At 38.2% G+C, this 11,127-nt stretch overlaps 1 protein-coding gene across 4 annotated transcripts in view; it reads left to right on the top strand.

Moving 5' to 3' along the window:
• Positions 1-6,407, top strand: part of LOC149812747 (E3 ubiquitin-protein ligase UPL1-like) — a 34,027-nt gene extending 27,620 nt beyond the window's left edge. For 2 of the 4 annotated variants that reach the window (XM_089991431.1, XM_089991433.1), the window contains exons 5-16: positions 13-330; positions 808-1,009; positions 1,090-1,379; positions 1,557-1,852; positions 2,042-3,179; positions 3,290-3,436; positions 3,586-3,666; positions 3,991-4,216; positions 4,332-4,471; positions 5,542-5,648; positions 6,017-6,181; positions 6,276-6,399. In XM_089991431.1, coding sequence (XP_089847557.1) covers positions 13-330; positions 808-1,009; positions 1,090-1,379; positions 1,557-1,852; positions 2,042-3,179; positions 3,290-3,436; positions 3,586-3,666; positions 3,991-4,216; positions 4,332-4,471; positions 5,542-5,648; positions 6,017-6,119 — 3,048 coding nt within the window. In that variant the 3' untranslated portion in view covers positions 6,120-6,181; positions 6,276-6,399. Of the gene's footprint in view, positions 1-12; positions 331-807; positions 1,010-1,089; positions 1,380-1,556; positions 1,853-2,041; positions 3,180-3,289; positions 3,437-3,585; positions 3,667-3,990; positions 4,217-4,331; positions 4,472-5,541; positions 5,649-6,016; positions 6,182-6,270 lie in introns of those variants that run through there. The other 2 variants (XM_089991432.1, XM_089991434.1) reach the window with 2 other exon arrangements.
• The last annotated feature ends 4,720 nt before the right edge of the window (positions 6,408-11,127 follow it).

Here is an 11,127-nt window from a genome sequence, read left to right as displayed (position 1 = left end):
CGTATGGTTCAGGTACTGTTGTCGTCTTCAGATGCAGTTCTATCGGGACTGCCATCACCGTTGCTTGCTGAAGCTCAGTTGCTCAGGGATAGAGCAATGAGCCATTATCAGGCTCGTAGCCTTTTTGGTGGTAGTCATAGGCTTGGTGGGAGAAGGAACAGTATAGTGATCGACAGACATACGGGAATGGATAGAAGTGTTGGAGTCACAATAGGTAGAAGGGCAGTTTCTGCTATTGCAAACAGCCTGAAGGTTAAAGAAGTTGAGGGGACGCCTCTTGTGGATGTTAGTGCATTAAGAGCATTGGTTCGCCTTTTGAGGCTAGCTCAGGTTAATATTCTTTCAACTATGTTTTATTGTAGATGTCTTTTATGCCTGCAAATAGAGTCCAAATTGGTCAATTACTTTGTCAAAGGGTAATTTGGAGTTTTGCCAATTCATTAAGTGCAAACGCCAACATGGTTAAAGTCCTTTATTGCAGATGTTTGTCAAAGTAGCTACTTCCGTTTTACCTTTTTGCTACATATATTACACTCTATTATTAATTTTTGGTTTTAAGTCTGAATCTGAAGATAAATTAGGTTTTTTCTTTTAGCATGATCCACATATTAATAATCACATCAATTGCTTTTCTAGGTTGAAAGAAGTTTTATTTTCTTTATGATATTCAATTTCTATAATATATGGGAACTTGTAGGTTGATTTCACCTCAAATAGGGCAAGGGGATGCTGTTTTTGAGCACTTACAGTTAATACTTTTTCTTTAGAATGTTTGGTTGACATTAATTTGTCATTTTGCATGCTCAGCCCTTGGGCAAAGGTCTTCTTCAGAGACTCTTATTGAACCTATGTGTGCATACTGTTACACGTGCTGCTCTTGTTTGCCTCTTGATTGATATGATTAAACCTGAAGCACATGATGTTGCTACCACATCCAGTATGATGACTTCTCAGAGGCTCTATGGTTGTCAGTGGAATGTGGTTTATGGTAGATCACAGCTATCAGACGGTACTCTTCTACCCCTGGAAATTTTCATCTTGTCTTTTGGGGTTTATAGTTATATAATCTCTCCATTTATTGTGTTGCAGGCCTTCCACCTCTTGTATCACGCCGCATTCTTGAAATCCTGACATACCTAGCAACAAACCACTTAGCTGTTGCAAATATTCTTTTGTACTTGGATCGGTCTTTAAATCAGGAACCTTCATCTCATGCTCAAATGGAGTCCAAGAAGGATAAAGGAAAGGGGAAAGTTTCGGATGGATTGACATTTACAAGCCTTTCAGAAACTTCTGAGAAAGGCGAAATACCACTCAGATTATTCCTGAAGCTGCTAAGCCAACCATTATTCTTACGTAGCAATGCTCATTTGGAACAGGTAGGGAGAATTTTCTTCATAGCTGGAGAAATTTTACCTACAAAAGACTTTAAGCTGGCTATGGACTTGGGCAGATAGCCGAGTCAACTAGACCTTCTTGATCTGGCAAGGAGACTTTGGTGGTTTCCTTGTCTATCAGGTTCAAGATTTGATCCATAGTTACATATTTTTCTGCAGGTTATGAGTCTTCTACATGTGGTGGTCAATAATGCTGCAACAAAGATTGATTCTGAGCTTCCTTCTAGTCAAGCTCCAGCATCCAGCACACGGGTTTTAACTAATGAAACAACACCATCTGATGTTCGAGAAGAAGCTTCTATATCTGAACAAAACATTAATCAAGATTCTAGTAAAAAGTCTGAAGCAGAAGTCTCAACTTCTTGTGGCAAGCGAATTGTTAATCCACATGAAATCCTCTTGCAGCTCCCTGAGCCAGAATTGCGCAACTTGTGCAGTCTTCTTGCGCAGGAGGGGTAAGTCTTATAAGTCAGCATCTTTCTTTCTGGTTCCTGTTCAGCTAGTTTTAAAGTTTCTGCAAAATCAGAACTTTCTAATAAACCAGTTATTTATTCTGCATTGTAGCATTGATAGTTAATACTTTCCTTTTCTTTATTACTCTTGTTTCTCTTTTCTTTTTCTTATGTACAAAATCATCTCATTAGGCTATCGGATAAAGTGTATTCGCTTGCTGCGGAGGTCTTGAAGAAATTGGCATCTGTGGCTGCATCTCACCGAAATTTTTTTATTTCTGAGCTAGCAAGTTTGGCACATGGTCTGAGTGGCTCTGCTGTCAATGAACTCATAACTCTCCAGTGCACTCACATGCTGGGTTTGAGTGCAGGCTCTATGGCCGGAGCAGCAATTTTGCGGGTTTTACAAGCGCTTAGTGCATTGACCTTAGTCAATTCAGAGGGGAACAAGGGTGAAGAGAATGATAGAGAGCAAGAAGATCTGACTACAATGGTGGAGTTAAATCTGGCACTTCAGCAGTTGTGGCAAGAGCTAAGTGCGTGTGTTAGCAAGACAGAATCAAAACTGGGACACAGCTCTTCATTTTCTTCTCCTTTGTCAAGTGCTGATGCAGGAGACCATGTTGGTGGGGCTTCTGTTCTATCCTCACCTCTTCCACCTGGGACCCAGAGACTTCTGCCCTTTATAGAAGCTTTCTTTGTTTTGTGTGAGAAGCTACAATCAAATGGCACCATCATACAGCAAGATGTCAATAATGTGACTGCCAGGGAAGTCAAGGAGTCTGCAGAGAGTTCGTTGGCATCACCCTCAGCAAAATATGGTGGAGCTACTCAGAAGCGGCCTGGTGGAACTATCACATTTGCAAGATTTTCTGATAAGCATCGGAGGCTTCTGAATGCATTTATAAGGCAAAATCCAGGATTGCTGGAGAAATCACTCTCTTTGATACTTAAGGCACCAAGGTTGATTGATTTTGATAATAAAAGAGCATATTTCCGCTCAAGAATTAGACAACAGCATGAACAACATCCTTCTGCTCCTTTACGAATAAGTGTTCGGAGGGCATACGTGTTAGAGGATTCCTATAACCAGTTGAGGATGCGGCCTAGTCAGGATCTGAAAGGTCGGCTGACAGTCCAGTTTCAAGGGGAAGAAGGAATTGATGCTGGTGGTCTGACAAGAGAATGGTATCAGTTGCTTTCCAGGGTCATATTCGACAAGGGAGCATTGCTTTTTACTACCGTTGGAAACAATGCTACATTTCAACCCAATCCAAACTCTGTTTACCAACCGGAGCATCTTTCATATTTCAAATTTGTGGGCCGTGTGGTAATTTTTGCCACTCTTTTATTTGACTGGACGGGAATTGTTCCTGTTCCTTTTTTGTGCTTTCTCTTAGTGTATCTTTACATTTCAACTCATTTTTTTAATACTTACAGGTTGCCAAAGCATTATTCGATGGTCAACTCCTTGATGTTTACTTCACTCGGTCCTTTTACAAGCATATTCTTGGTGTCAAAGTAACTTACCATGACATAGAGGCAGTTGATCCTGATTACTACAAGAACTTGAAGTGGATGTTGGAGGTTGGTAGTTTGATTTGTCCATTCTGTATCATCATTATTTTCAGCCTTAGACAGGTTTCAACTTGTATTATCTGCCATGTCTTTTATTTTTTACCGAAGTATGCAAGGTGTTTTTGTCTAACTGATGTTCTGATTTACATCTTGAACAGAATGATGTGAGTGACATCCCTGACCTGACATTTAGCATTGATGCAGATGAGGAGAAGCATATCCTGTATGAAAAAACAGAGGTACAAACAGATGTTTAGAATTTTGAAAGCAGAAAATGTTTTGAAGTTGGAAAATGAAGGGATTAAGGAAATGATTTCATCATACCACTGCGATCCTGAACATTGCTGATACTTTTCAAAAGTTGTAGTAGAATACCTTTAAATTGTTTTGTGGAAATCTATGCACAGACAAGCATGACCCTTTATTACATAACATAGTCAATATGTGGGGTACTTCATTATCTTGCATGTTCACTCCGATTTATTTTTAACATCCATTGTAGTTAATAATTTGTACTGTTTTGAGTATGTGTTACTCATGCCCTTTACCTTTCTCTTGTCAAGGTCACTGACCATGAGCTTATACCTGGGGGGAGAAATATACCGGTCACTGAAGAAACAAAACATGAGTATGTAGACCTTGTGGCTGAACATCGGTTAACTACTGCTATCCGCCCACAAATTAATTCTTTCCTTGAAGGTTTCAATGAATTAGTGCCCAGAGATCTTATTTCAATATTCAATGATAAGGAGCTTGAGCTTCTAATTAGTGGCCTCCCTGAAATAGACCGTAAGTTTCTGTAGCATGATCAACTGAACTTGTATATGGAGTTTTGTTTTCTCATCTTTCAGTTTAAAGTACACCAAGTAATTCATTTTTTTTTTCCTTTTTTTAATCTTTACAGTTGATGATCTCAAGGCAAACACCGAGTATACAGGCTATACTGCTGCCTCTAGTGTCATCCAGTGGTTTTGGGAGGTTGTAAAAACATTTAACAAGGAAGATATGGCTAGGTTACTCCAATTTGTCACTGGCACATCCAAGGTAATCTCCTCTATTTATCATATTGTGGTTTCCCTTTAGATTCATTCTTGAAAGAATATCATAGCCTGTGTGCAGAGTTAGTTTACGGTTAGGGCTGAGTCGTGGATCTTTTCACATGGAACTCTCTATTGGTCATTCTCAGTCTAAGCCCTTCCTGGTTATTTTTTTTTGGCTTGCCTGGTTGATTGGGAAGATTCCTATTATCTGATTGCTGGTCAAGTGTATGTAGAGATTATTTGGGAAAGTATCCCCCTTGACCCACATTACCATTCCCCTCTTGTGGTGACTACTTAGTATTGTTTGGATACTCAAGACAAGGGTATCCAACATGGATGCCTGAGGAAAACCATAGCTTCACAATGGTAGTTATCTGCCAGTGTTTGGCCTTGCTCAATAGACAATAATGCAGTGGCAAGCCAAAAAGAAAATAGAAAATGAGAAGTCGACGAGAGTATCACATATAGGGGTGAGGAGTTTAAGACACAAAGATCCTCAAAGTTAAGGACTTAAGACCAATAGATAAAACCTTGGAAAGTGTGAATCTCAATGTCTCAAATAATCTCTAGACTAGGTTCTGGCATGTCCATAATAAATTTGAATGCAACTCTTAGGTGCAGACATGATTGGGTCATATATATTTCTCACAATGTATAACGTGATATTTTATTAACATTGTATCCTCTATATGGGGAGTTTTCAAGTGAGTTTATGTAAACTGTTGACTTCATTACATCTAGATCACAGGTTGGCAACATCTAGCAAAGAAAATATTGCCAAGTGAGACTCTGACTATGAGCACATGCTTTTGAAAGTCCTTGGTGTGGGTTACTTGAATTAGGGGTTAGTGCTAATAAACTAATTGTAAAACAGAACATGAACTATATGCATTCACATAAGCTATGTGATGGTGCAGAATTTTAGGATCCATAACTAGCCTATGGTTATGGACTGTTCATTTTTTTTATGTGAACCAAGTTTTTATCATGTTTTTGTGATAATCAATACCTGTTCTTTTGTGATAGAAACACGTCTTTGTTTATGAAAATCTCATGACTTAATTCAATTGTTAGGTTCCTCTGGAGGGTTTTAAAGCTCTGCAAGGCATTTCTGGCCCTCAACGGTTTCAGATTCACAAGGCATATGGTGCTCCAGAAAGATTGCCCTCAGCCCATACCTGGTTAGTTTCATGGATGCATAGCTATGTATTCTCTGATATGTATGTATTATAATGATGATAACATTGATTTGAATTTTATGAAAGTTGCGATAATAGTTTTGCCTGATTGGTTTTAAGATCCATCAGTATGATTGAAACTTTTCTATTATCACAAGTCGTTTGCTTCTTTCTGAATCACTCAGCTAGGGTTTATTTGCACTATGTTGACGTTCCTGCAACTTGTTCAAAGTTGCTGGTGCTTCAAGAGCCAACCAACAAAAAACTGTATCATGGAATCATGGTTGAGGCCATGTTTCCCTTTGTAATTATCAGATTGGCCTGACTCACAATTTTAAGAATCTCTTAACTGCTGTGGTCCAAATATGCAGTTTTAACCAGCTAGACCTTCCGGAATATTCCTCCAAGGAGCAGCTCCAAGACCGGCTGCTGCTTGCTATCCATGAAGCTAGTGAAGGCTTTGGCTTTGGTTGACACGCCTCGGTAATGCAACCTGCGTCAAATTTAAACCCTATTCCAGTTGCTTAGAGTGAGAGGTGAGCCGTTAAATTTCGAAGGCTTTGCTCTTTACAACACCTCTGTGATTTTATTTATTGGTTACCATTTGACGAGTTCAACTTTTCAGTGCAGGTGTTAGGGGTGCCTGTCAGTGATTTCGATAGAAGTTGCTATCCGGAAGGTGCATTCGGATTATTCGACCAACATTCTACTCTATACACAACTTTGGAACCAGTATATATATATATATATATATATATATATATATATATATATATATATATATATATATATATATATATGGATTTCAAAAATTCCCCTGACCTTAGTACCATCAGAAGCTCTTGTTGGCTCCCGTTTGGAGATGTCCACATTTTTGCTACCTTGCCAGTTAGTTCTGGGTGCCACAACTTCAGAATTCTGTTCTTTTCCCATTTTCAGAGATGCACATGTACATAGTAAATTTGTAATTTGTCTAAATGCCGCTGGTTTGCTTGCATGCTGGATCATGGGGTTCTGTTATCTAGAAATTCTGCTTTTGTTTTTTCTCTCATCTTTTTTTTTCTCTGTTCTGGCATGAAAGATCTGATGCAAGGTCTGATCTTTTGTCAAGTTCAAGTTTGTGAAGAAATGCACTTTTTATTTTTAGTAGCTGGTGAATAAATGAGTGGGTTTAGTCTCTTGCCCCTCTTGTATCTATGTTGTTTATTGGGATTGTTCCTGAATGCCCTTCTTACCAGTGATGATGTGTGCTTTTGAGATGCATTTTATTTGAATGGGCTGTGTTGGTAACTCTTTCCTAACCAGTCTTGTGCGGTGTGGAATTTGCATTTCTCAACTTTGAGCGAGGCGTGCCCACAAAGGCTCTGCATTCTTAGCTAGAGGCAACCCTGGTTTGTCACCAAACATGGAACAACCACAGTTTGAAACCCATCGAGGCTGGAGTACTCCTCGGCGGGCAGGGGGGACCTCAAGGGTTTTACCAATCAAATGCTTGCTAATGTGCGACTGGTGATGGTGGGTTTTCTATAGTCTTAGACAAAAAAAAACCTTCAAGCCCCCAAAGTTGAGTTTTGTTTGATCCCTTGGGTCTTCAGCCTGGTGTTCTTGTGGATTTCATGCTGCATTTGTTGGAAAGCCTAGTGATATCCAAGTAGCAGTAGACATGCAGTGACCTGCTTGACAGCCACCCATGTTGGCATTTCTCGAGATGGGTGTGGTGTCCATTTCGAGAAATGTTGAGATGGGTAGTCATCAGCAGTTGGGAGCACTGCTGCGTAAAAGATTTTCTTGGATTTTTTACTCCTCTTAATTCTAATCAACCTTGTTTTATTTAAATGCTTGGTTTTATAACAACGAATCATCCAATTATGATGCATAAATAAGTTTTCTTAAAGATTTAAAATTAATGGCTCATAATCTTCATAAATATTCAATCATCCAAAAATTGTATTTTTCCTTGAAAACGCACTATCAGAACTTGTTAAAACCATTAAAATAATATTAAATTTTTTTAAAATATTTTTTACATTTATTAAAAATAACCAATTCAGAGAAGGTGCTTATGCAGCTATGCTTACCGATACTGACAACATTGGAAAGGACGGTTCTTTATTCTTTCATAAATATCATGGTATTCTAATTGCATATTTTTTCGTCGATAACATAATTTAGAATACAAAGGACACAAAATAGTACCAAATTAAGATTTTAAGCTGCAATAAGTTCATGATAATAGAAAATAAATAATTAAAAATATCATGATTTTATCATTTTTGAATGAATATGACTCTCCGGATTCAGGAACTCCAAAATTTTCAATCCGCCATCAGCACAAATGTTCGAATTCAGGAACTAGGTCATCTCGACAAAATAGTGATAGATACGTAATTTCCTTTAAAACAGTGGATGTTCTCGTCCTGGAGACAACGGCGTAAGATTCCTCTCTGACATATCATCTGACAGGGTGTCATTCGGACGTGTTATTCCTTTTTGGTGAGAGTAGACAAAACGTCAAGTCATGCCAGCGTGGAGTGCCGACGTGGTTCGGCGGTCCCCACAGCAGCCTACTTGTACAGCCGTTCGGCGGTGGATGACGTGGCGAATCCGAGCCGAACGTTCTCCCGCCAGCCGCGCCGATGTTGGCGCCATCTCGACGATTAAGCCGCCGTTCCGACGGTCGCGCCCCTCCCCCGCACCCTTAACGGAATATTCAAAATTCCGTTAACTCTCTCTCTCTCTCTCTCTCTCTCAGTACGATTGCCATAGGTCCTAACTTATATATCCTACTTGAGCACACGGTGTAGGCTGTTAATAGTTTGGATATGTATCGGGTAACTGACCCCAACTAGACCCATATTTTCAGGTTCAGGTATGTGTTGGGGTGTCAACAGGCCGGATCGGGTTCGGATCTAAGTGAATCCAAATCTAAATCTGTTCTTGAAGTGCTGGTACCGGGTCTGGACCTGGGTCTTATCAGGTCCTTTATAAGAAAAATCTTACCCAGATCCTATAAGGATTAAAAACCTAAATCATACCTGGTAAAATAATATATATTTTTATCTTTTTATATTGAAAAAACATGGGTCTTAATTTGAAGTCCGGTCGGACACGGGTCTGGTATAAAATTTCACAAACCATACCTGCCTTCATATACTAATGGGACCCTTTGATTCTGACCCAGTTTTTAATCGGACCTTTTTTATCACCAAACCCTAACCCTATAGGGTTTGGTACGAGTAGGGACTAGGTCAACCCTGAATTGTAACTTATCTACGTAAGAAGTTATTTTTTTATGAAGTGGCTTTGCATGCTAAGTCCGGATTGACTTCCATTACATGGCACAAAATTTGTGCATTAAATACTTGAGTGCCTTCCATCCGGCCTTGGCCCTACAACTGACAGGCCTGTTTCCAAGATGGAGGCTGATCAAGTGCTTAATGCACATATATTTGTGCAATCATATTGCACCTGATCTTTTCTCTGTCGAAAAAAAGATAACCATTCATCTCAACATTTCTCAAGATGAACACCACACCTATCTCAAGAAATACCAAGATGGTTTTATAATATAAATTCTTTAAAAATTACGCAGATTACAACCTGATCAGACCTGACCCCAATATTTTATATGTATTTTCAAGTAAAAAATACAACTTTAAACATTTCCTATGTTATACATATCAAGTTTGGGGTCACATTTTAAACATTGCCCTAGCTGACTATATTTAAAGCCCTAACATGGCCGTGAATGGGGATTAAATAGATTGGGTCCATGTTGACCTTGGATATGGATCGGACACTTTTTCAACATATATAGTTCTACATCAGCATCTGTTATCGAGCTTGGATTGGTATTTGCGTGATTTAAAATTTTTTGGATCAGGATCTTTGTTTGAATCATGTTGTCAAATTTATGGCCGGATCCGATTAGTTTTTCCGCATTCAGTATTATCCTACAAAAGTGAGATCTTATCCCATTTCTTCAAACATGGATCCACCTTCTAGATTTAGGAGGTCAAGAAACAAGATGGACGGCCCAAAACAAAGATTTAAAATAGTTCAATCGGGCCAGGTATTTGACCAAACCATTCATACTTAAATACTATTCGGAATCCAAATCTGACCTATACAAAACTCATACGTGCATATACTGTGTTATTTTATTTATTTTTGGTTTAGTTATAGGGAGCTATAAGAAAAACTTTTCGATTGGCGTGCCAGTAATAGAGCATTTTCACTGATGCTATTTTTCTTAGGAAGAAAAACTCATAAGCTAGAACCTAAATTAGAATGCAGGGGCATGGTTATATATATAACTCTTGACCTAAAGCTATGGAATATGAATATTATGTTAAGTACAAATTATGGAACTATTTTAAAAGATTATGCATTATAAACATTAAATAATAAATTCAAGTTGATAATCATAATGCAACTCAATAAATGCTAACTTTTATAAACAAATCATGGAAGTATATAAAAATAATCAATCAAGATATAAAAAATAAAATAAAATGCCTAATGAGTGAAGGAAGAGTACTTTGGTGCCTTTATATAAGAATAAAGGTGATATGCAAGATTGCACAAACTATCGTGGTATATAACTCATGAGTTATACTATGAAACATTGAGAGATGGTGATTGAGTCTAGGTTGAGGAAGGTTGTCATGATATCAAATAATCAATTTGGTTTTATGTCTGGAAGATCAACTATGAAAGCTATACATTTTCTTAGACAACTTATTGAGAGATGTAGAGAAAGTAACAAAGATTTGCATATGGTTTTTATTGATTTAGAGAAGGCATACTATAGAGTACCTAGGGACGTTCTTTGGTGAACAATGATGAAGAAATGTATTTCTCTCAAGTACATTAGTATAATTAAAGATATGTATGAAGGAGTAGTAATCAATGTCCGCACTTGTGGAGGGGTAACAACCGATTTTCCTATAACGGTTGGGTTACATCAAGGATCTGCTTTAAGCCCTTTCCTATTTGCTATAGTGATGGATGAGCTTACGCGATCAATTCAAGAAAATGTGTCGTGGTGTATGTTATTTGCTGATGATATTGTTTTGATTGATGAGTCTAGAGCTGGGGTTAATGCTAAGTGAGAATTATGAAGACAGACATTGGAAGCAAGATGTTTTAAGTTGAGTAAGAGTAAGACATAATATATGGAATGTCGGTTTAGTAAGCAACAAAGTAGTGATGAGAGTGTAGTGAAGCTTGGTGAGCAAGAAATACCGGTGGATGATTGTTTCAAATATTTGTGATCTATCATTCAAAAGTATGAAGAAATTGATGAAGATGTAAATCATAAGATAAAGGTTGGGTGGATGAAATGAAAAAGTGCAATTGGAGTGTTGTGCGATCGTAGAATACCATTGCGGTTGAAGGGAAAGTTTTATAGGATGACTATTAGGCCCGCTTTATTATATGGTACGGAATGTTGAGCTGCCAAGAGACATCATATTCAAAA

The sequence above is a fragment of the Nuphar pumila genome, chromosome 16 (genome assembly GCF_984573655.1).
Source record: "Nuphar pumila chromosome 16, dmNupPumi1.hap1.1, whole genome shotgun sequence".
In the NCBI taxonomy this organism is placed as follows: Eukaryota; Viridiplantae; Streptophyta; class Magnoliopsida; order Nymphaeales; family Nymphaeaceae; genus Nuphar; species Nuphar pumila.
This window is presented reverse-complemented; position numbering and strand designations above follow the sequence as displayed.